Below are 23,142 nucleotides of genomic sequence, written 5' to 3' on the forward strand. Positions count from 1 at the left end.
GCGCTGCGCTATGAACCCGGCGACACCGGTTCGATTCCCGCTCACGGCCAACATCAGTGACGATTATCTGAACCGGTCCCGGGCCTTCCCTAGGTCGACTCAGCCTCAAATGAGTACCTGGTGCGGTGTGTAAACATCGCCGCTAGGGAGGCAAAGGCGGTCGGGCGTGGTGCTGGCCACCCACCCCCTCGTGTACCGTTCCGGCCTTCGTAGGTGTTCGCTAACAGCACTTGCCCTTACAGTCTGTTAAGGCTATACGGGGGATCTTTATCTTTGTCAATGTGTGAACACGCGTGTGTGTCAATGTGTCAACACGCGTGTGTGTCACTGTCTTCACGATTCCGTCTTTCCTCCTGGCCACACTGAACCTCGCAATCGCCATCTCCTCCCCGTGCCCACGTCTAACCCGATCACTGTCTCAACCCTCACCGACTCACCAACCCACCATCCCACCCGCTCACCTCCCCCCGTTCACCTGCTCACCTGCCCTGCTCACCTGCCCTGCTCACCTGCCCTGCTCACCTGCCCTGCTCACCTGCCCTGCTCACCTGCCCTGCTCACCTGCCCTGCCCACCTGCTCGCGGACTCATCGCCCGCTCCTGTGTGAGTATCCGGTGCGGTGTGTACACATCGGCACTGGGGAGACAAAGGCGGCCGGGCGTGACCACCCACGCCCCCTCGTGTGCCGTTCGGGCCTTCATAGGTGCTACTCGCTCACAGCACTTGCCACAAAAGGCTGTTCGGGCTATGCGGGGGATCTTTGTCTTTGTCGGTGGTGGGGGGGGGGGCCTGCTCGCTAACAGCACTTGCTCCATCTGTGGAGGCCTCGGGGTTTATCTTCGAATTTGCCGTCACTGCTGCAAGTCGTCTCGGGGTCATCTCCGGTCATCTTCCCGCGTGCGGATGGCACCAATGGAGACGAGTCCACAGTTGCCACTTGCAGCAAGAGCAGCCTGTTCCTGCTCGACTACAGGCTGCCACTTGCAGCAGGAGCAGCCTGTTCCTGCTCGACTACAGGCACCCACCTGCAGCAGGAACAGCCTGTTCCTGCTCGACTACAAGCACTCACGTGCAGCAGGAACAGCCTGTTCCTGCTCGACTACAGGCTGCCACGTGCAGCAGGAGCAGCCTGTTCCTGCTCGACTACAGGCTGCCACCTGCAGCAGGAGCAGCCTGTTCCTGCTCGACTACAGGCACTCACTCACGTGCAGCAGGAACAGCCTGTTCCTGCTCGACTACAGGCGGCCACCTGCAGCAGGAGCAGCCTGTTCCTGCTCGACTACAGGCTGCCACCTGCAGCAGGAGCAGCCTGTTCCTGCTCGACTACAGGCGGCCACCTGCAGCAGGAGCAGCCTGTTCCTGCTCGACTACAGGCTGCCACTTGCAGCAGGAGCAGCCTGTTCCTGCTCGACTACAGGCTCTCACGTGCAGCAGGAGCAGCCTGTTCCTGCTCGACTACAGGCACCCACCTGCAGCAGGAGCAGCCTGTTCCTGCTCGACTACAGGCTCTCACGTGCAGCAGGAACAGCCTGTTCCTGCTCGACTACAGGCGGCCACCTGCAGCAGGAGCAGCCTGTTCCTGCTCGACTACAGGCACCCACCTGCAGCAGGAGCAGCCTGTTCCTGCTCGACTACAGGCTCTCACGTGCAGCAGGAACAGCCTGTTCCTGCTCGACTACAGGCGGCCACCTGCAGCAGGAGCAGCCTGTTCTTCATAATTGGGGTTTCATCTCCTTGGTTCTTTCGGTAAAGTCACGTAGAAGGGAAATAAAAATATAATAAAAATAAAACATCATAAAATAATTCTCACGACGTTTCGGCCACAACGCAAGCAGCCGTCCTCAGGTGAAAACCAGGTTTGTCGGGGAGACAGCATGACTTTACCGAAAGAACCAATAAGATGAATCCCTGCAGTCACGAAAGCTTTAAATCGAAATTGGTGTTTTCCCCTTTTTTTCTGGCAACAAAACTGAAACCTTTTTACGAGGAGTCATGTCTGCATTAACCGCAACGCTTGTGGTCAAAATGCAAACAAAAAAACACACTCTGATAATTAATATGATGCAATGTCCTTGAAGCCGATTGGTCCACACCAGAGACGGCTTTCTTTTGAGCCTCGTCTCAATTGGTGCTCGACCAGAGGACGCCAAAAGGCGTACACAGCTCAAAGGCAATGCCACTATCAGAGTAATGAGGGCTCGGGGTGAGCAATCTACATCAGTAGCCAAGTGCAGCAGCAGGAGCAGCAGCAGCAGCGTAGCCAGCACCACAAGCATCACCACCAACCACGGCACGGATAGTCCGAGGGCAGTCTGCCAATCCACGCACGGTTGGAGGGCGCCACGCAGGCGTGCACCTGATGAGCTTTCATGATTTCGCCGAGGTTTAGACGCGCTCGCGTGGTGAGTTGCTGATAGGGTTGGTCGCTGAACGGGGAAGCGGTGAGAGGTTTGAGCGGGGTGGTGGTGGTGGGGGTGGTGGTGGTGGGGGCGGAGGGAGTGTGGGGGGGGCTGTGGGGGCGAGGAGGGGTGGAGGGGGGTGGGGTAGGAGGGTGGGGGGGGGGTTGCCGCTGCCCCGACCTTGACGCCCTTCAGCCCGCTCGTGTGTGTGTGCGTGGGGTTCCTACAGATGACAGAGAGAGAGAGAGTGCGTGGGGTTCCTACAGATGACAGAGAGTGTGTGTGTGTGGGGTTCCTACAGATGACAGAGAGTGTGTGTGTGGTTCCTACAGATGGCAGAGAGAGAGTGTGTGTGGGGTTCCTACAGATAACAGAGAGAGAGTGTGTGTGTGTGGTTCCTACAGATGACAGAGAGAGAGAGAGTGTGTGTGGTTCCTACAGATGACAGAGAGAGTGTGTGTGTGTGGTTCCTACAGATGACAGAGATAGAGAGAGTGTGTGTGTGGTTCCTACAGATGACAGAGAGAGTGTGTGTGTGTGGTTCCTACAGATGACAGAGAGAGAGAGGGTGTGTGTGGTTCCTACAGATGACAGAGAGAGAGTGTGTGTGTGTGGTTCCTACAGATGACAGAGAGAGATTGTGTGTGTGGTTCCTACAGATTACAGAGAGAGAGATTGTGTGTGTGGCTCCTACAGATGACAGAGAGAGAGAGAGAGTGTGTGTGTGGGTTCCTACAGATGGCAGTGAGAGAGTGTGTGTGTGTGGTTCCTACAGATGACACAGAGAGTGTGCGTGGTTCCTACAGATGACAGAGAGAGAGAGTGTGTGTGTGCGTGGGGTTCCTACAGATGACAAAGAGAGAGAGAGTGTGTGTGTGAGGTTCCTACAGATGACAGAGAGAGAGTGTGTGTGTGTGAGGTTCCTACAGATGACAGAGAGAGAGTGTGTGTGTGTGAGGTTCCTACAGATGGCAGAGAGAGAGAGAGTGTGTGTGTGAGGTTCCTACAGATGACAGAGAGAGAGTGTGTGTGTGTGTGGTTCCTACAGATGACAGAGAGAGAGAGAGTGCGTGGGGTTCCTACAGATGACAGAGAGAGTGTGTGTGTGTGGGGTTCCTACAGATGACAGAGAGTGTGTGTGTGGTTCCTACAGATGGCAGAGAGAGAGTGTGTGTGGGGTTCCTACAGATAACAGAGAGAGAGAGTGTGTGTGTGTGGTTCCTACAGATGACAGAGAGAGAGAGAGAGTGTGTGTGGTTCCTACAGATGACAGAGAGAGTGTGTGTGTGTGGTTCCTACAGATGACAGAGATAGAGAGAGTGTGTGTGTGGTTCCTACAGATGACAGAGAGAGTGTGTGTGTGTGGTTCCTACAGATGACAGAGAGAGAGAGGGTGTGTGTGGTTCCTACAGATGACAGAGAGAGAGTGTGTGTGTGTGGTTCCTACAGATGACAGAGAGAGATTGTGTGTGGTTCCTACAGATTACAGAGAGAGATTGTGTGTGTGGCTCCTACAGATGACAGAGAGAGAGAGAGTGTGTGTGTGGGGTTCCTACAGATGGCAGTGAGAGAGTGTGTGTGTGTGGTTCCTACAGATGACACAGAGAGTGTGCGTGGTTCCTACAGATGACAGAGAGAGAGAGTGTGTGTGTGCGTGGGGTTCCTACAGATGACAAAGAGAGAGAGAGTGTGTGTGTGAGGTTCCTACAGATGACAGAGAGAGAGTGTGTGTGTGTGAGGTTCCTACAGATGACAGAGAGAGAGTGTGTGTGTGTGAGGTTCCTACAGATGGCAGAGAGAGAGAGTGTGTGTGTGAGGTTCCTACAGATGACAGAGAGAGAGTGTGTGTGTGTGGTTCCTACAGATGGCAGGGAGAGAGAGAGAGTGTATGTGCGTGTGGGGAGCGGTGGCGCAGTGGTTAGCGCACTGCGCCGAGTTCGAATTCCCGCTTACGTCCGATGGCAGCGACGAATATTTGAACCGGTCCTGTGCCTCGCCTAGGTCGACTCAGACTCAAACGAGTGCCCGGTGTGCGGTGTGTATCAAACTCAAATCGCCACCGGGGAGACAAAGGCGGCCGGGCGTGGTGCTAACCACACCTGCTCTTTGATATACCGTGGCGGCCTTCATGGGTACTCGCGAACAGCACTTGCCCCAATCGCCTGTTCAGGCTATACGGGGATCTTTGTCAGCTTAGCGTGTGTATAATCTCAGTATGTGCAATGCAACTGAGAGTGTGTGGTTGTGTAATGTTAGGGTGTGTGTATTGTTTGTGTGTTGTGGGGTGTGTGTGTGTTGTGTTGTTATGATGTGTGTGTGTGTGTACTGTTAGGGCGTGTGTGTTGTTACGGTGTGTGTGTGTTATGGTGTGCGTGTATATTGTTAGGGTGTGTATGTATTATGGGTGTGTGTGTATTGTTCGGGTGTGAGTGATGTTAGGGCGTGTGTGTCTAATGTACTCATTTGAGGCTGAGTTGACCTAGGGGAGGCCCAGGACCGGTTCAGATATTCGTCACTGGTGTTGGCCGTGATCGAGAATCGAGTTACGAATGCGTGTGTGTGTGTGTGCGTGAGTGTGCGAGCGAGTGAGTGTACGGCTGTTGGTTGCCTGTGTTCGTTATGTCTCAGTGGGTGGGTGTGTGTGAGTGCTATTGATGTGTGTGCGTGTGCGTGTGAACGTGTGTGTGTGTCTGTGAACGTGTGTGTGTGTCTGTGAACGTGTGTGTGTGTCTGTGAACGTGTGTGTGTGCGTGTGTGTGTGTCTGTGAACATGTGTGTGCGTGTGAACGTGTGTGTGTCTGTGAACGTGTGTGTGTGTGAACGTGTGTGTGTGTCTGTGAACGTGTGTGCGTGTCTGTGAACGTGTGTGTGTGTCTGTGAAAGTGCGTGTGTGTATGTGAACGTGTGTGTAGGGGAGCGGTGGTGTAGCGGTTAGCGCGCTGCGCTATGAACCTGGCGACCCGGGTTCGATTCCCGCTCACGGCCAACACCAGTGACGATTTAAATGAACCGGTCCTGGGCCTTCCCTAGGTCGACTCAGCCTCAAATTAGTACACGGTGCGGTGTGTAGTAAACATCGCCACTGGGGAGACAAAGGCGGTCGGGCGTGGTGCTGGCCCCCCCACCCCCTCGTGTGCCGTGCCGGCCTTCCACAGCTGCTGGTCGCGAACAGCACTTGCCCCAGCAGTCCGTCAAGGCTATACGGGGGTACTGTATATGTAAACGCGTGTGTTTGCATATTCGCGTATGTCGTTTGAATGATTCGAATATGTGTTTGAATATGTAAATATGCGAGTTCACACTTTTGGCGTGTGCGTGCGTGTGTGTGTGTTTGGGGAGCTGTGGCGCAGTGGTTAGCGATCTGCGCTACGCACCCGGCAAAAATCCCCGAGTTCAACTCCTGCTCAGGGTCATCCCACCCGACATCAGTGGCGAATATCTACATCGGTGCCGGGCATCCCCTAGGTCGACTCGGCCTTAAATTATTTCCTGGTGTGGGTAAACATCAGCGTCGGGGAGACAAAGGCGGCCGGGCCTGGTGCTGGCCAACCACGGCCTCCTTTCTTCACAGGTGCTACTCGCTAACAGCACTTGCCCCAACAGTCTGTTAAGGCTACACGGGGGATCTTTGTCAGTGTTTAGTTCTGCTTTACAAGTTTCGTTGTGTGTATGTGTGTGTCTATACAGGGTGTTTCAAAAGGATGGACCCAATTTCAAAGCAGTTTTTGTCACGATGGAAACATGTTACAATGACACAAAAAGTTAAAGACGGTTTAATGAGTTATCAAGTTTTACTAACCATTTTATAAATGCTCTATGTGCCCTCCACCTGCTGTACGGACAACATCGAGATGATATATTCATATTCTTAGGTTTTTTCGGTAAAGTCACGTAGGTAAAAAATTAAAATTAATAAAAGTAAAATAAAAATAAAATAAAAATCACGACGTTTCGGAGGCAACACAGGCTTCCGTCTTCAGGTGGAACCGTCACAGCACGATGGCTGCATCAAGTGAGAGAAATTCCAAGAAAGCTTCAAATCTAGAATCGAGACGATAGTTGAATTCGTCCCAAACGCCTCTCAAAGTGTCTTCTTCCACTGAAGTCACCGCTGCCGTGATTCTGTTTTTGAGTTCATCCAGATGAGTCGCTAATGGTGGCACAAAAACACCACGGGTCTTTGACGTATCCCCACAAGAAAAATCCGCAGGGTGTGATGACGTCTGGGGGTGATCTTGGGGGCCAAGAGTGTAGCGCCAAGTCTTGGGGGGGTTCCCGTGCGACCTCTCCAACGTTGAGGCAGCGCGTCTCGCGAATGACTGAGGCTAGGGGCTGTTTGTGCGCTGGGAGAGGCATCGAGCGGTAATCATTTGAAACTCTATGCCCCGCCCTCCCTATGCCCCGCCCTCCTTATGCCCCGCCCTCCTTATGCCCCGCCCACTCTATGCCCCGCCCACTCTATGCCCCGCCCACTCTATGCCCCGCCCACTCTATGCCCCGCCCACTCTATGCCCCGCCCACTCTATGCCCCGCCCTCTCTATGCCCCGCCCTCCCTATGCCCCGCCCTCCCTATGCCCCGCCCTTTCTATGCCCCGCCCTCTCTATGCCCCGCCCTCTCTATGCCCCGCCCTCTCTATACCCCGCCCTCTCTATGCCCCGCCCTCTCTATGCCCCGCCCACTCTATGCCCCGCCCACTCTATGCCCCGCCCTCTCTATGCCCCGCCCTCTCTATACCCCGCCCTCTCTATGCCCCGCCCTCTCTATACCCCGCCCTCTCTATGCCCCGCCCTCTCTATGCCCCGCCCTCTCTATGCCCCGCCCTCTCTATGCCCCGCCCTCTCTATGCCCCGCCCTCTCTATGCCCCGCCCTCTCTATGCCCCGCCCACTCTATGCCCCGCCCTTTTAAGTGGTAAGAGTTTCATTCATGGGCGGTTCGTGGTTGCAGAGATGTAGCGATTTCAAATCGGGTCCATCGTTTTCAAACACCCAGTAGATGTATCATTGTATATCAGCACGAGTATAGCAACAGGCTGTTGGGGCCACGTGCTGTTCACGAGCAAACTGTGAAGGCCGGCACGGCGCACACGACGAGCATGTGGGGATGTTTACAAAACACATTTGTGGCTGAGCCGACCTATCGGAGGAGAAGGAGGAGGTGGCCCTGGAACCGGTTCAGATCATCGTCACCGTTGTAGGTGTTGGTGGCCATTCGGGGTGGAATAGAACCTGGGGACATTTGCCCTCCAGGTCCATAGCCACGCCACGCTACCACTACCCACAACCCACCACCCCACGGTTCAGGAAACCACCCGCATCGCTCAACCCAGGGTTGTCGATACGCCCGTGAAATGAAGGCACCGCGCGTGTGACGTCATCACGGCCCTCAAAGCGGCTGCGCCAGCCACCGTCACCGCGAATCAGAGCGACTGCCCCGGGCCCCGCACTTTATGATTGGGGGGGGGGGGATCTTATCGGTTGGCGGCCGAAACAGCGAAATTTTCCTCGGGCTCCTCCATCACCCTCCCCCACCCCTCCGTTCCCTATGGACGGCCCTGAGTTGCACCATTTGGAATCACTACCGGCAGGGCCGGTAGTGATTCCGCTCCGGAGAGGAGATGGAGCTGGCTGGCACAGGATCATTGACTAAGGGTCGTTTTGTCAGCCACGCGGAGGACGGAGGGAGGGAAGGGAGGGAAGGGAGGGGAGAGAGGAAGGGAGGGGAGGGAGGGAGTGGGAGGGAGGGAGGGAGAGAGACGCGTTCACCCAGGGCTCCTGCCTTTACCTCTAAAAACTTTATTTTTCTCACCCTTTTTTTGGGATTTCTTTTCACCAACAGTAAGTGTCTTGCTTTATACACATGACTGCGACCGTGTTTATCACATGTGTAGTAACGCTCACGACTCGTTCACACCGGAGTTGGAGGCACACTTGTTTATTTAACACCAACGTTGTGACATACACATTTGAGGGGGTATCGGCCCCCTCACCCGTCTATCTGAGGACACACCTCTCTAGCTAACCCTAGCCTGCCTCTGAGTCCTCCACTAATGGGCTAGGGGAGGCTATCTTGGCCCGACACTGGTCAGTCGGGCCCGGTACCCAGAGTCCAGACCAGCACTGGCTCTGGCTCTGGTACCACGCCACTGGCTCGAGCCTGCGCGGTCCTGATAAGGACGGCGTACCAGGGGGAGTCCAGGGCTCTATCTCAGACGTCTTCCGCCTCCTCTTCTTTAGCTAAACATCACTCCCGAGCCCTTCGATACAATCCCCTTTTATACCCAACCCCTCCCTGAGGGGTGGGGCCCCGGGGGATCATAACGACCGAATCGACCCCCCAGGGTGTCTGGCGCGGACGTCGCAGAGGGCACCTGCTTGTGCACACATGTAGCCCCGCCTACTGTGTTTGTTTACCATAGGCTGCCATGCATAACGGGCTCTCTCTCTAACACCCCTACACATGTATTGTTTCAGCCCTGCCATGTCTGAGTACCCAGGGAAAGGCTGGAGTTGCCACCTTTGCCTGGACTTACTCAAAGTAAAGGCATCTAAACCAACCAGTCATAAGATGGGATCCTAGATGCCAACATCCTTGAATGATGACTTAATTCTCAAGGGCATACCCAATTAGTAAACCCAAGTTTGAGCTACGGTTGTCTCCTGTTGCAATTGGTATATTAGTGGAGTATTTTATATCACAGGGGACAATATAATCTGAGTAGACCTAATGTACAACAACAAGATCCTATGTAATTTGTGTGCATATGCGCCGAATTTTGAGAATGTTTGTAGATTTTATTTTTATGCTGTGTACCTGCTTGTGGGAAAGAGAGAGCAGTACTTTCCGCGGGGTTTTTCTTTTGTTAGTTTTTTTGACTGTTTGGCGTCGGGTTGGCTCCCCATGAGGGTGTGCTCACTGCCATTGCTTACCTAGGTACTACATGTTTTGGGTACCGACCATCCCCGTGTGCTGGCTGTTTACTCAGTGCTGTGTTTGGTCACCTGATATGCTACAAGGTCTGCAGTAAGTAGTTACTGTGTATTGCAGCTGATGTTCTTTTTAATTATTGTAATGTTCAAGCTTGCTTAGGGATTTAGAAGAAATTTAATAAAAGAATGGTAAAAAGAGGAGGGGAGGGAGGGGGAGGGGAGGGGAGGGGAGGGAGGGGAGGGGGAGGGGAGGGAGGGGAGGGGGAGGGGAGGGAGGGGAGGGGAGGGGAGGGAGGGGAGGGAGGTCAGGCAGGTGCCTTCGCCGCTATGGTGCTGGTAGCGCAGCAGCAGGGGATCTGGTGATGGGTATTTTGAGGGTGAATTGTTTTCTTATTGGTGTCTATGAACACCGTAACACATAATGGGACTAATGTTACACGGGAAACTCGCATTAAATCTTTGATTAAAACAAATACAAACAAACGACATGATGAACGAAGTAAAGTGCCGAAAGACTGAGCATATTTCTCGTCTGATCGTTTTAAAAAAAAAGGAGAGAGGGAGGGGAGGGAGGGGAGAGAGGAAGGGAGGGGAGGGAGGGAGGGGAGAGAGGGAGGGAGGGGGAGAGAGGGAGGGAGGGGAGAGAGGGGAGGGAGGGGAGAGAGGGGGAGGGAGGGGAGAGAGGGAGGGAGGGGAGGGAGGCGAGAGAGGGAGGGAGGGAAGGGAGGGGGAGAGAGGGGAGGGACGGAGGGAGGGGAGGGAGGGAGGGGAGGGAGGGAGGGAGGGGAGGGAGGGGAGGGACGGAGGGAAGAAGGGAGGGGAGAGAGGGAGGGGAGGGAGGGGGAGGGACGGAGGGAGGGGAGGGGAGGGAGGGAGGGGAGGGAGGGGGAGGGAGGCTCGCCGTGCCCTGAGGGGTGTCTTAGTACCCTGGATACAGGCTCCCACGCTGCAAGTCGACCTGGGGCCGATTCCTTTGAAATGTGCTCTGGATGAAAAATGTGTGGGAGCGGTGGCGCAGTGGTTAGCGCGCCGCACCACGAACCCGGCGACCCGCCGATCACGATCAACAGCGGCGGCGAATATTTGAACCCGGTCCTGGGTCTCCGCTAGGTCGACTCAGCCTCAAATGAGTACCTGGCGCGGTGGGTAAACATCGCCACTAGGGAGACAAAGGCGGTCGGGGGTGGTGCTGGTCACCACCACTCCTTCGTGCACCGTTCCGGCCTTCGGAGGTGCGACTCGCTAACGGCACTTGCCCCAACGGTCTGTCACGAGGCTATACGGGGAATATTTGTCTTTGAATAAAAAAAAATGCATCGGTATGTTTATTAAAGTATATACAGTACAGTGTTTCAAATCATAATAATAAGAGTGATGTGTGAAGTGTTAGCCCATATGTGATGAAGGCGAAACTCTAACGTTCCAATTATTCTGGAATGTTGGTGCCGTTGTAAATCCACCCGGGATGTTTGTGTGTGTGTGTCTGTGTGTTTGTGTGTGTGTCTGTGTGTGTCTGTGTGTGCCTGTGTGTGTGTATCTGTGTGTCTATATGTGTGTCTGTGTGTCTATGTGTGTGTCTGTGTGTGTCTGTGTGTGTCTGTGTGTGTGTCTGTGTGTGTGTGTGTCTGTGTGTGTGTCTGTGTGTGTGTCTGTGTTTGTGTGTGTCTGTGCGTGTCTGTGTGTCTGTGCGTGTCTATGTGTCTGTGTGTTTGTCTGTGTGTGTCTGTGTGTATATGTGCGTGCCTGTGTGTCTGTGCGTGTCTGTGTGTCTGTGTGTGTCTATGTGTGTGTGTCTGTGTGTGTCTGTGTGTTTGTGTGTGTGTCTGTGTGTGTGTCTGTGTGTGTCTGTGCGTGTCTGTGTGTCTGTGTGTGTCTATGTGTGTGTCTGTGTGTCTGTGTGTGTCTGTGCGTGTCTGTGCGTGTCTGTGTGTCTGTCTGTGTGTATGTGTGTGTGTCTATGTGTGTGTGTCTGTGTGTCTGTGTGTGTGCCTGTGTGTGTCTGCGTGTGTGTGTGTCGAGCGTGCGTGTGGGGAGCGGTGGTGCAACGGTTAGCGCAACGCTGCGCTACGAAGCCGGCGACCAGAGTTCAATTCCCGCTCGCGGCAAACACCAGTGACGATTATCTGAACCGGTCCTGGGCCTCCCCTGGGTCGACTCAGCCTCAAATGAGTACCTGTTGCGGTGTATAATCATCGCCACTGGGGAGACAAACGCGGCCGGGCGTGGTGTTGGCCACCCACCCCTTCGCGTGCCGGTGCCGGCCTTCATAGGCGCTCACTAATTAGCACTTGTCCCAAGATTCTGTGAAGCCTTTACGGGGGATCTTTGTTGCGTGCGTGCCGCTAAGAGATGAAGCCTTCCCATCAATGCATCTGCCAGGATATTTTACGGCATGACCTGCCTCCGTTACTTGCGAAATCTGGACCCCCCCCCCCCCCTTTGAAGGAGCATCTGCGTCAGCTTGAAACATTCAGTGTTGCCCCGACTGCGATCCCTCCTGGGGTGAACCAAACCGGATTGCGCAAGGAGCTCTCCCAACCGATCCTTCAAAAGGTCTCGGACAAAGTCCCATTCGGTGATCTCCTCGAGCAGACGAGGCTGTGTTTTCGCCGGCTCACGGAGCCCGCAATGCCCAGCCGCCACATGCCGAAGCAATTTCTTTTAGATTTGAAGCTTTCGTGACTGCAAGGATTCATACTCTTAGTTTTTTTCGGTAAAGTCACGTAGGTAAAAAAAAAAATTGAAAAAATAAAATAGAAAAAATAACATTGAAAAAAAAAATCACGACGTTTCGGAGGGAACACAAGTCTCCGTCATCAGGTGGGACCGTCACAGCCAGATTCACTTGATACAGCAAATCTGGCTGTGACAGTCCCAAGTGATACAGCAAATCTGGCTGTGACGGTCCCACCTGATGACGGAGACTTGTGTTGCCTCCGAAACGTCGTGGTTTTATTATTATTTTATTTTTTATAAATTTTAATTTCAATTTTTTTTAACCTACGTGACTTCACCGAAAAAACTAAGAGTATGAAGCAATTTCTGTTCGACCGGATAGAGGTGGCTAAACGACGGGCCGATGCGATGCAGGGGGGGTCCGTGTCACGATCGGCGTGTGCGGAGGAGCCTCGTGAAGAAGGCCGCTCGCTACTGGGCAGTTGGAGGCACTCGTCCTCGACCGCAGCGCTCCCCAACTTTCTTGGCACCAGGGTACCGGTTTCGTGGAAAACGGGAGGGGGGGGGTCATCATTGGGTCTTTCCCCCTTTTCAAAGAAGCTCTCCAGCAACGTTTGTTTTTTTTTACTCACTGTGGCTACTAGGGGTTAGCGGCTTGTGGGCTTACAAAAACTGTGATTGAAACAAGTGCGCAGTGCGGGAAAGAGGCGCGGACGGAAGTGGTGAATAATGCAATCATGGGGGCGGGTTCCACGCGGGGACTCACCGCTCTCACCTCGTGCTGATGGGCGGCCCTGGGTCCTAACAGGCCACGGGCCGGTACCGGTCCGCGGCTCGGGGGTTGGGGACCCCTGCTCTATAGCACCTAGCCTGGCACAAGCGCTGTGATGATGGTAACCGCCACTTCGTGGTGCACGTCTTCTCGGTGTGCGTGCATGTATGTGTGGGGAGTGGTAGTCTCGTCGTCGGTGGACTGAGCGGCAAATTTGGCAACCCGAGTTCGATTCCCGTTCGCGGCTAACAATCGGTGGGTAGCTGGTGCAGTGTGTCGAACACCAGCACTGGGGAGACAAAGGCGGGCAGGGTGGCCACGCCAATCCCTTGGGCACTGTGGCGGCCTTCATAGGCGCTCGCTAACAGCACTTGCCCGAACAGCCTGTGTAGGCTGCACGGGGGATCTTTGTCTTTGCGTATGAGTGGAGAACGGTGGCGCTTTCGTTTGGGCGCTCCGCTTTGAGCCGGACAGCACGAGTTTGAGTCCCGGGCCAAGGCTAAAGTGGCGCGAGTAATATCCGCTTCAAGGCTCCGAGGCTCATACTAGGTCGACTCAGCCTTAAATAAGTACCTGGTGCGGGTGTGTAAACACTGGCACTGGGAAGACATCGTTTAGGCGCGCGTGGTCCTGGCCACGCCGCTCACTCGCTAACAGCACTTGTCCCGACAGCCCGAGTAGGCTGCACGGGGTATCTTTGCCTTTGCGTGCATGAAGCGCCGACAATCGGTAGCTGTTTCACTACCCCGCTGAGTGCGGAAGTGAGTGCACTCCCACAAACTGCATCTGGCAGGCGAGATAAGAGAGATCTGTGCGGTCATTAATATTATAGAGCACTTTCACCCAACCGTGTACCAACCAGCCCATCTGCCAGTCAATCAGCCGGCCAATCAGCCGGCCAATGAATCAACCCGGCCGAACAGCCAGCCAGCCAGCCAATGACGCAGTAAAAGCAGTCAGCCAGCGTTCTGCCAGTCAACCACCCAGCCAGCCAATAAGCCATCCAATTCATTACAGGATGCCAAACTGCCAGCCAATTTAGCTGGGCATTCGGCGAGCCAGGCAGCCAACCAGACAATCAGCCATCCAATTAATCACCCGGGCAAATCTGCCAGGATAATTCGCGAGCCAATAGCCAGGCAATCAGGCCACCTGCAAATCAGCCAGCCAATTGATTGATCACCCAACCAATTGATCACCCAGCCAATTGATCTCCCAGCCAATCAGCCACCCAATGATTATCTAGCCAATCAGTCTGCCAGCTAGTTGGTCTACCATCCAATTAACCACGGGTCAATCAGCCAGCCAGTGCCCCGTCCAATTAATTACTACCTGGTTTGCTAATCTGCCAGCCAATTTAACCACTAGCAACGGAGCCAATAAAGTCAGCTAGCCAGTCTACAGTCCAATTAATCAGCCACCAACAATTAAGCCAATTAACAAGCCAGCCAGTCAGCCACTCTAACTTACTAATCCACCAATGAGCCAGCTAGCCAAACAGTGAATGGATCATCAGCCAATGACCAGATATTTCAGGCAATTATATACTAATCACCTTATCAGCTAATTAAGCATGAAGCCGGATAACTAGTCTATCAGCAAAATTATTAACGGCCGATCAGCTCGCCAAACAACCAGCCAGCAATTCACTAGCACCTAATTATCCGTCGAGTTATCCGACGAAGTGTTAGAACAGCCAGCCAATTTTCCAGCCAACCGATAAATATTCAATTAAATGTATTAATAGCCAACCGATCAGTGTATATCTCAATGTGCGTATGCATGCCTGTCTGTGTGTCTCTGTTTCGATGTCTGTCTCAGTGGCAATGTGCATCTCTGTAAGTGTCACGTGTCCCTGTGTGGGTGTCCGTCTACGGCTGAACGCGTCTCGTATTACGCCCGTGTGTCCGCTCACAACAACGTGCAGAGGGCGCCGGGCGGCTAAAACACCAGCGTGCTGGCACCGTGGGTGCATCTGCCGGTCATCTCGCTCGGTCAACCAACGGCACCTGTGCCCGTGACCCGTGTGTCTCCTGTCACGGCCAGTCTTCTTGCCTCACAGTGCACCTGGCCTGGCACAAGTCCCGCGTGAACGTCACCGTCACTTGCTGGCATATGGCAGCTGTTGTGCATGTGTCTCTCTCTGTGTGTGTGTGCTTCCACCCGTTGCTTGCAGCTGGCGTTGGCATTTCCACGCCCCCCCCCCCATGGCCCCGCCCCTCCGCCCCCCTGCCCCCCGCCCCTCCGCACCCCCTGCCCCCACCCCCTGCCCCTTCTCTGATGGGGAACGGGTGAAGTTGATGAGTGTGGCTCGCTCAGCCGCTATTCCTGCACTCGTTTTCCCGGTCCCTCTTCGCCAAGACGTCTTGCCAGTGTGGAAGAGTAGGCCAAATGCCGCGTAGAGTGGCCCTCCAGGGCTCCCTCCAGCGGCGACGTGAACGAGCAGTTGCAGGGCTGCGCCTTGAGCCAGTCCAGACCTCACCAGAGACCCACGCTGTTCCGGCTAGGCGAGAGAAATCTGTCAGGGGTGCCACGTACGGTGCGAATAAAGTTCCACGTACATCATCACGCGCACGTCGCCCACACGTCCAGCGCCCCCCGGAATGAGGAGGCTCGCCGCAGCCTCCGTTCGGAGGTTCACAGGATGAGCGGTGCTCACGGGTCTGGAAGGACAACGGGCGTTATCTCTTATGGGCCGCGATCACAAATCACTCTTTTAATCCCATAATGACAAATCATGTCGTGGCTCTCACTCGCATTAGCATCCTCAAGAGGACGGGTGTGATGGGGGGGGTGGAGAGAATGGCGATCCGATCTGCCAACCTACAAATGTTGTTATTATTATTGTGTTGTTGTTGTTGTTATTATTATTGTGTTGTTGTTGTTGTTATTATTATTATTGTGTTGTTGTTGTTGTTAGACGGAAAGCCTCGACGAGTTTATTTCTTATACTCGTTGGTTCTGTCGGTGAAGTCACGTGGGTAGAAAATAAAATAAATCACGACGTTTCTGGCGCAACACAAGCGTCCGTCATCGGGTGGTGTTGCGCCCGAAACGTCGTGATTTATTTTATTTTCACACCCACGTGACTTTACCGAAAGAACCAAACAGTATGGATCCCTGCAGTCACGAAAGCTTCAAATCGAGACTGAGTTTCTTTTTTGTCCAGAAGAGTCCTGCGATCGTTTTCGTTGTTTTGCTGCTGTGCACTCGTGATTGGGTGACTTGAGGTTTGTATTTCTTTTTTGTTGTTCTCACATTTGGGCAAACGTTCGGAACCGCGATGCTCGCACGCGCCATCGGCCCAACTCTTGCGACCGGCGTCACGGGATCTTTGGCGTCCACCGCAAAGCGGACGGCGGCCCAGTATTGTGAACCGTCTATTGCAGCCGCAGTATTAATCGGGGCGGACCGTTGGATTCGAATCAGATCTGCTGCAGATGTGTCTGAGCGATTTTTGCAAATGTCTTGGAGGGGCGGGGGGGGGGGGGTCCCTTCGGCCCAAAGGTCACGGGTCAAGAAGCAGCGGCTTGACCCTTCTGGGGTTGCACAGCCTCAAAGGTTGGAGGAAGTAGCTGCCACTTGTGAACTGCTGGGAAATCACCACACCACCACCACCCCCACCACCACCACAACCACCACCACCCCCCCCCCCCACCACCACCAACCCCCCTCTCCACCCATCAAATCGCAATGTGGTCTCTCTATGCATCTCTGTGTGTGTGTGTGTTTATGTGCGCACCTAGCCTGGCACAAGCGCCGCGGTGACGTCACCGCCACTTTGTGGCAAATGCTTGTTGTTATTGACGCGGTTCTTTCTCTCTGTGTCTGTGTGCCTCTGTGTGTTTGTTTTGTGTGTGTGTCTTTTTCTCTTTGTGTCTGTGTGTGTGCCTGTGTGTGTGCCTGTGTGTTTGTGTCTGTCTCTCTCTCTCTGTGTGTCTCTGTTAGTCAATGAGCCCAGAGCCGATATTGCACTCGAAAGTGGCGTCATTTGCTCATCTTAATGGTTCAAATTTATCTAGGGAGCCAACGACAGTGAAGAATGTGATAACTGTTAGAACAGAGTGCGGTTATTTGGACATTTAAATAAACGTGCCTTACCGTTAGGCGGTGCCAATTTCTGCTGTGGCCCATGGAATGTGCGTCTCTTTGGGTCTGTGTGTGTCTTTGGGACTGTGTGTGTTTTTGGGTCTCTGTGTGTCTTTGGGTCTGTGTGTGTCTTTGGGTCTGTGTGGTGTGTGTCTTTGGGTCTGTGTGTGTCTTTGGGTCTGTGTGTGTCTTTGGGTCTGTGTGTGTCTTTGGGTCTGTGTGTGTCTTTGGGTCTGTGTGTGTCTTTGGGTCTGTGTGTGTCTTTGGGTCGGAGGCCCGAGTTCGATTCCAGCTCGCGCGGCCAACGCCGGGGACGAATGAATCTAAACTGGTCGTGGGCCTCATCTAGGTCGACTCGGCCTTAAATTTGTACCTTTGTGCGGTGTGTAAATATAAACGTTGGGGAGATAAAGGCGGCCGGGCATGGTGCTGGCCACCCACCCACCCCCTCGTTTGTCGCGTCGGCCTTCGTAGGTGCTCGCTAACAGCACTTGCCCCAAGTCAGTTCGAGGCTGTACGGGGGATCTTTGTCACAGACACTCACAAAACAACAAAGATACCCCCCCCCCCCGCATAATAGCATCTAACAGATTGTTGAGAAGCGGCAGACGCGGGCATTACGCAACCTCATTCACTCGTGCGTTCGTCCTTCAGTCGAACGTGCATTGATGCACGCACGCGCAAAGTGTGTGTTTGTTTAACCAGACGAAGACTGCAGAGGCAAGGAGTTGCTGCTGCTGCTGCTGGTGGTGGAGAGAGTTTGCAAGAGTCGAATTAGAATTCGGTGCAAAGAATCGAAGTCGCTGGAGAAATCGGAAAACGCCGCGCGTTACGGACAGCGGGGATCGATCAATGCCGTCCACTAATTACTTCGGCGATTCGCAACGCAATAGATTCTCCCAGCGATTGTTTGATTCATTCATTAAATTCAATTGATTCCTGTACACAGTCCTCTCATTGATCGCTGTTTATTAATGACCTGGGGGGGGGGGGGTAGAGGTGGGGGCGGGCGAGCGGGGGGAGGGGGAGCGGAGTGGGGGGTAACGGGCAAGGCTGTGATTGTTGTTGTTTTGTTGTTGTTGGATTGTTGTTGTTGAGTTACCGTTGTCGTTGTTGTTGTGTTGCTGGCTCCCACCTGGTTAATCCCGGACAGATGCTCTTACTGTGAGCACGGACCATTTAATCCGGGTCGGCAAGGGGTGTGAGGGGCGGGGGGAGGGGGGGTGTGAGGGGCGGGGGGAGGGGGGGTGTGAGGGGCGGGGGGAGGGGGGGTGTGAGGGCGGGGGGAGGGGGTTGTGAGGGCGGGGGAAGGGGTTGTGAGGGCGGGGGGTTATGAAGGTGGGGGGAGGGGGCTGTGCGGGCGGGAGGGGGATCCCCCACTCGACCCCCCACTCGACCCCCCACTCGACCCCCCACTCGACCCCCCACTCGACCCCCCACTCGACCCCCCGAGAGCTCATCTCGTCTGATTACGGGCGATTAGAGACGCGGAAAGAGAGAGAGAGAGGAGGGGGGTGGGGCAGGAGAGGGATCGGTGGGGAGAGGAGGGGAGAGACGAGAGCGAGAGGAGATATGGAGGGGAGAGATGGACGGGGGAGATGCAGCAGAGAGATGATGAGCGAGAGAGAAAGAGGAGTGGGAGAGATACACGGAGAGAGAGTGAGAGCGTGTGGGACAGTGGGAGAGTGGGATGGATATGATAGGCGGGGTGAGTGTAGGGAGAGGCGATGAGAGGCAGAGAGAGAGAGAGTTAGAGACGTGGAGAGAGGGAGCTATGAAAACGAGAGACAGAATGAGACGAACATAGGGAGACACTGAGAGAGAGAGAGAAGGAGGGGGGGACATAGACATAGAGTAAGGAGAGAGGGGGTAGAGAGAGGGGGGGGGGGATAGAGAGAGGGGGTAGAAAGAGAGGGGGGGGGGGGAGAGCGTGAAATCTTTTGTGAAATCTTTCATTTCAACAGGGGGGGGGGGGCACATAAAGCAAAGCATTGAAAAAAAAAGAAACGAAATGATGAACGAAGCAAAGTGCCGACCACACCGAGCATCATCTTGTTTGCTCTGATCGTAAACAAAGAGGGAGAATGAGACGAGCATGGCGAGACACTAAGAGATCGAGAGAGATCGAGAGAGGAAGGGGGGAGGATGGGGGAGTGACCGCAGGGAGAGTGCCGATTTATGAGAGTCGGTGCGTGGGGCAGTGCGATAGTGGGCAGGCGTGCAAGAGAGTGCGAGAGTGGATGTGGGCGAAATGGTCGAGAGAGTGTGAGAGAGTGTGAGAGAGAGTAGGTGAGAGTCTCGGGGGGACTGAGGCGATAATGTCAGAATGGGAATCTTTATTCAGACCGCAGCAGCAAATCCGAGGAGCTGTGAAGCTCTTGAAACACAATGCCGAGCCAGCGAGTCGCAACAGCGCACGATGCAGGCCACGACGGGCGTGCACAATAGACAAAGTAGATGTAAAAAGGGTGAGCAAGTCACCCAATATAAATACGTAAACATGCTCAATAACTGTTTGTAAATCAGTCGGATTTATCGAACGGACAGAAACAATCCCAGACCACTCCGAAGACAACAACAGCACGCGGCCGTGATGCCGTCGATGGCAGTGAACTCTCCACACAGCGGCGGCAGTGATGGGGGAGTGTGGAGAGTAGCGGGGGGGGGGGTGAGGGGGGGTACAGCATGAGGGGGGGGGGGGAGTGCGGTGTTGTGAGGGAGAGTGGCGTGAGGGGGGGGGGTGAGGGGGGGTGAGGGGGGGAGAGTAGCGTGAGGGGGGGTGTGTGAGGGAGAGTGGAGACTGTTGTGGGGGGGGTAGGGAGGGGATGTGCGAGTGAGGGAGCTGTGGAGAGTGCTTGTGAGAGCGATGGGGGGAGGGGGGAGCTATGGGGGGGGGGAGAGCTTTGGGGGAGAACGATGGGGGGGGGGGCGATGGGGGGGGGGGCGATGGGGGGGGGGGCGATGGGGGAGAACGATGGGGGGGGAGAACGATGGGGGGGGGGGGCGATGGGGGGGGGGGGGCGATGGGGGGGGGGGCGATGGGGGGGGGGGCGATGGGGGGGGGTAGAACCCGTGACAGATTTCACCCGCCTCGTCAATGAACGAGTTTCCAAGAACATCGCGGGAAGCCGTGAGATTTTTACGCAGAAGAGTCGCCTCGCCCAGCCAGCAGCAACAACAACAACCATTAAACACAGCAACATTAACATTAAGCGACATACACACAGCAACATGAACACACAGCAACATACACACAACAACAACATACACCATACACACAACAAGATACATACAACTACAACATACACGCAGTGTGTTGAGACTCAAGCATAATAATAATAACAACAGCAACAGCAAGACGCCTGCTGCTGTGTATTTCGAGGTTGGGTGTCTCTCTCTCATCATCATCATCACGGTGGCTAGGAGATGTTTACTACCTTTAGTTTTAGTTTACCTCCGCTATGTAGAGTGGCGATGTCACTTTACCCCCCCCACTCTCCCCTACTCCACCCCGCCCACTCCCCCCCCAACTCCCCCTTCCCACCCTCCTTCACCCCACTCTCCTCCTCCCACCCCACTCCCCCCCACCCTCCCTACTCCCCCCCACTCCCCCCCACCCCTACCACTCCACCCCCTCTTACTCCTCTCACTCCCCCCCACTCTCCCCCCCAACTCCCCCGCCCCCCCACTCTCCTCCTCCTCCTCCCACCCCACTCCCCCCCACCCCCTACTCCCCCCCACTCCCCCCCCACCCCTCCCACTCCCCCCCTCTTACTCCTCTCACTCCTCTCACTCCCCCCCCCCCACTCTCCCCCCCCCCAACTCTCCTCCTCCCACCCCCACTCCCCCCCACCCCCATACTCCCCCCCAACTCCCCCCCCCCCACCCCTCCCACTCCCCCCCTCTTACTCCTCTCACTCCTCTCACTCCCCCCCCCACTCTCCCCCCCCCAACTCCCCCTCCCCCCACTCCCCACCCCCCCCTCTCTAACAGGACGCGCGCAGCCGACACAAGTTCAAGGTTCACACCTTCGGCAGCCCCACGTTCTGCGACCATTGCGGCTCGCTGCTCTACGGCCTCCTGCACCAGGGCATGAAGTGCGAGAGTGAGTGCCGCGGCAGAGACAAAGATCCCCGTATAGCCTCGTCACACCGTCGGGGGCAAGGGCTGTGAGCGAGAGGCACCGTCGAAGGCCCCCCCCCCCGCGGCACACGACGGGAGTGGAGTTGGCGATAATCGAAGGGTGTGTGGGGGTTGGCAATAAATAATCGAAGGGTGTGTGGGGGTTGGCCCAGCAATAATCGATGGGTGTGTGGGGGTTGGCCAGCGATAATCGATTGGTATGGGGGTTGGCCAGCAATAATCGAAGAGTGTGTGGGGGTTGGCCAGCAATAATCGATTGGTATGGGGGTTGGCCAGCAATAATCGATGGGTATGGGGGTTGGCCAGCAATAATCGATGTGTGTGTGGGGGTTGGCCAGCAATAATCGATGGGTATGGGGGTTGGCCAGCAATAATCGATGTGTGTGTGGGGGTTGGCCAGCAATAATCGATGGGTATGGGGGTTGGCCAGCAATAATCGATGGGTATGGGGGTTGGCCAGCAATAATCGAAGGGTGTGTGGGGGTTGGCCAGCAATAATCGATTGGTATGGGGGTTGGCCAGCAATAATCGATTGGTATGGGGGTTGGCCAGCAATAATCGATTGGTATGGGGGTTGGCCAGCAATAATCGATTGGTATGGGGGTTGGCCAGCAATAATCGATGGGTATGGGGGTTTGCCAGCGATAATCGATGGGTGTGTGGGGGTTGGCCAGCAATAATGCTCGCTAACAGCACTTGCCCCTACAGTCTGTTAAGTCTATATGGGGGATCTTTGTCTTTGGAGCGGTGGCACAGTGGCTAGCGCGCTGCGCTACGAACCCGGTGACGCGAGTTCGATTCTCGCTCACGGCCAACACCCAGTGACGGATATCTCGACCGGTCCTGGACCTCCCCAGAGGTCAACGTGCCGTGCCGGGTTTACAGCACTTGCCTCGAGTGCCTGTCAAAGGCTACACGGTGGATCTTTGTCTTGTGTGTGTGCGTGCGCGCGCGCAGGCTGCGACATGAACGCGCACAAGCGGTGCGTGCCGCACGTGCCCAACTTGTGCGGCATCGACCACACGGAGCGAAGGGGCCGCATTCACATCCGCGCCGAGGTGCTGAATGGGCAAGTCCTGCAGGTCACGGGTCAGTGACACCCCCCCCCCCCCTACCCCCCGTCGTGTTCGTCGTCGTCATCGTCATCCGTCGATAATTCACTGGTCAACAACCAAAAAAAACTTTTTTTTTTTCTGGCCTGGACTTTTGCAGCTGTTGTAGACTAATTTCAGGGTGCCGATTCCAAATCTGATCTCAGATTTGCTCTATCACATCTCGTTTTTATGCTATCGGCATACCCCATTGTCATTGATTTTACCTGAAATTAACTTGTTATCCATCGATCATTATTTATTGATCGTCATCATCGTCATCTATCGACCATTATTTGTCCATCGTCATCCATCGATCATTATTCAATGTTAGATATTAATCCATCTTATGAATGTAAGATTATTCATGCAACATTTTTTTCGTCCATCGTTATTCACCGGCCACTATTCATCAATCGATCTTATTCGTTGGGTAGTCATCAATCGATCTTATTCGTTGGTCATTATTAATTGATCATTGTTCGTCCGTCATTATCCATCGGTCATCATTCATCGGTATTAATGTTGGGATAGGGATCGGAGTGGTCGTGATAAGAACTAATAACTGTATTCATAACGAATTGGCACGTTTTGGTTACGTGACAAACCTTACTAATTGGCTGTGTCGGGTGGTGGCGGGTTTCACGATACATTTTTATTGACGCGATCTAAACCCCCCAAAAAACCTCAATTAGAGATAACAAATTCCCCATCCCCCTCCCCCCTTATCGATGAGCTGGGAGTCGCAATCGAACCGGCGACTTTCTACCCAGTAACCGTTACACGCCGGCAACTCCCCCCGTGGTTGTTCTACGGATGAACTGGTCCCCGCCGTGGGAATGTGGAGTTTCCACCGCCAGCTCGAGAGAGGAGAGACGGCGTGCGATCTGGCTCCACTTGTGCGGTTACAGCGCCCCCTGCTGAGGTCACCTGGCACCACACGCGTGTGGATGTTGTGGTGTGGATGTTGTGTTGTGGTTGTTGTGGTGTGGTTGTTGTGTTGTGGTTGTTGTGTTGTGGTTGTTGTGTTGTGGTTGTTGTG

At 54.7% G+C, this 23,142-nt stretch overlaps 1 protein-coding gene across 1 annotated transcript in view; it reads left to right on the top strand.

Moving 5' to 3' along the window:
• The window catches only part of LOC144940781 (protein kinase C alpha type-like), an 87,766-nt gene that overhangs the window by 21,073 nt on the left and 43,551 nt on the right, over positions 1-23,142 (top strand). Inside the window, 2 exon segments of the mRNA XM_078867182.1 lie at positions 20,860-20,971; positions 21,967-22,098. Of these exon segments, the coding sequence (XP_078723308.1) occupies positions 20,860-20,971; positions 21,967-22,098 (244 nt within the window).

Source organism: Lampetra fluviatilis, chromosome 23, assembly GCF_964198595.1.
Source record: "Lampetra fluviatilis chromosome 23, kcLamFluv1.1, whole genome shotgun sequence".
NCBI classification, from domain to species: domain Eukaryota; kingdom Metazoa; phylum Chordata; class Hyperoartia; order Petromyzontiformes; family Petromyzontidae; genus Lampetra; species Lampetra fluviatilis.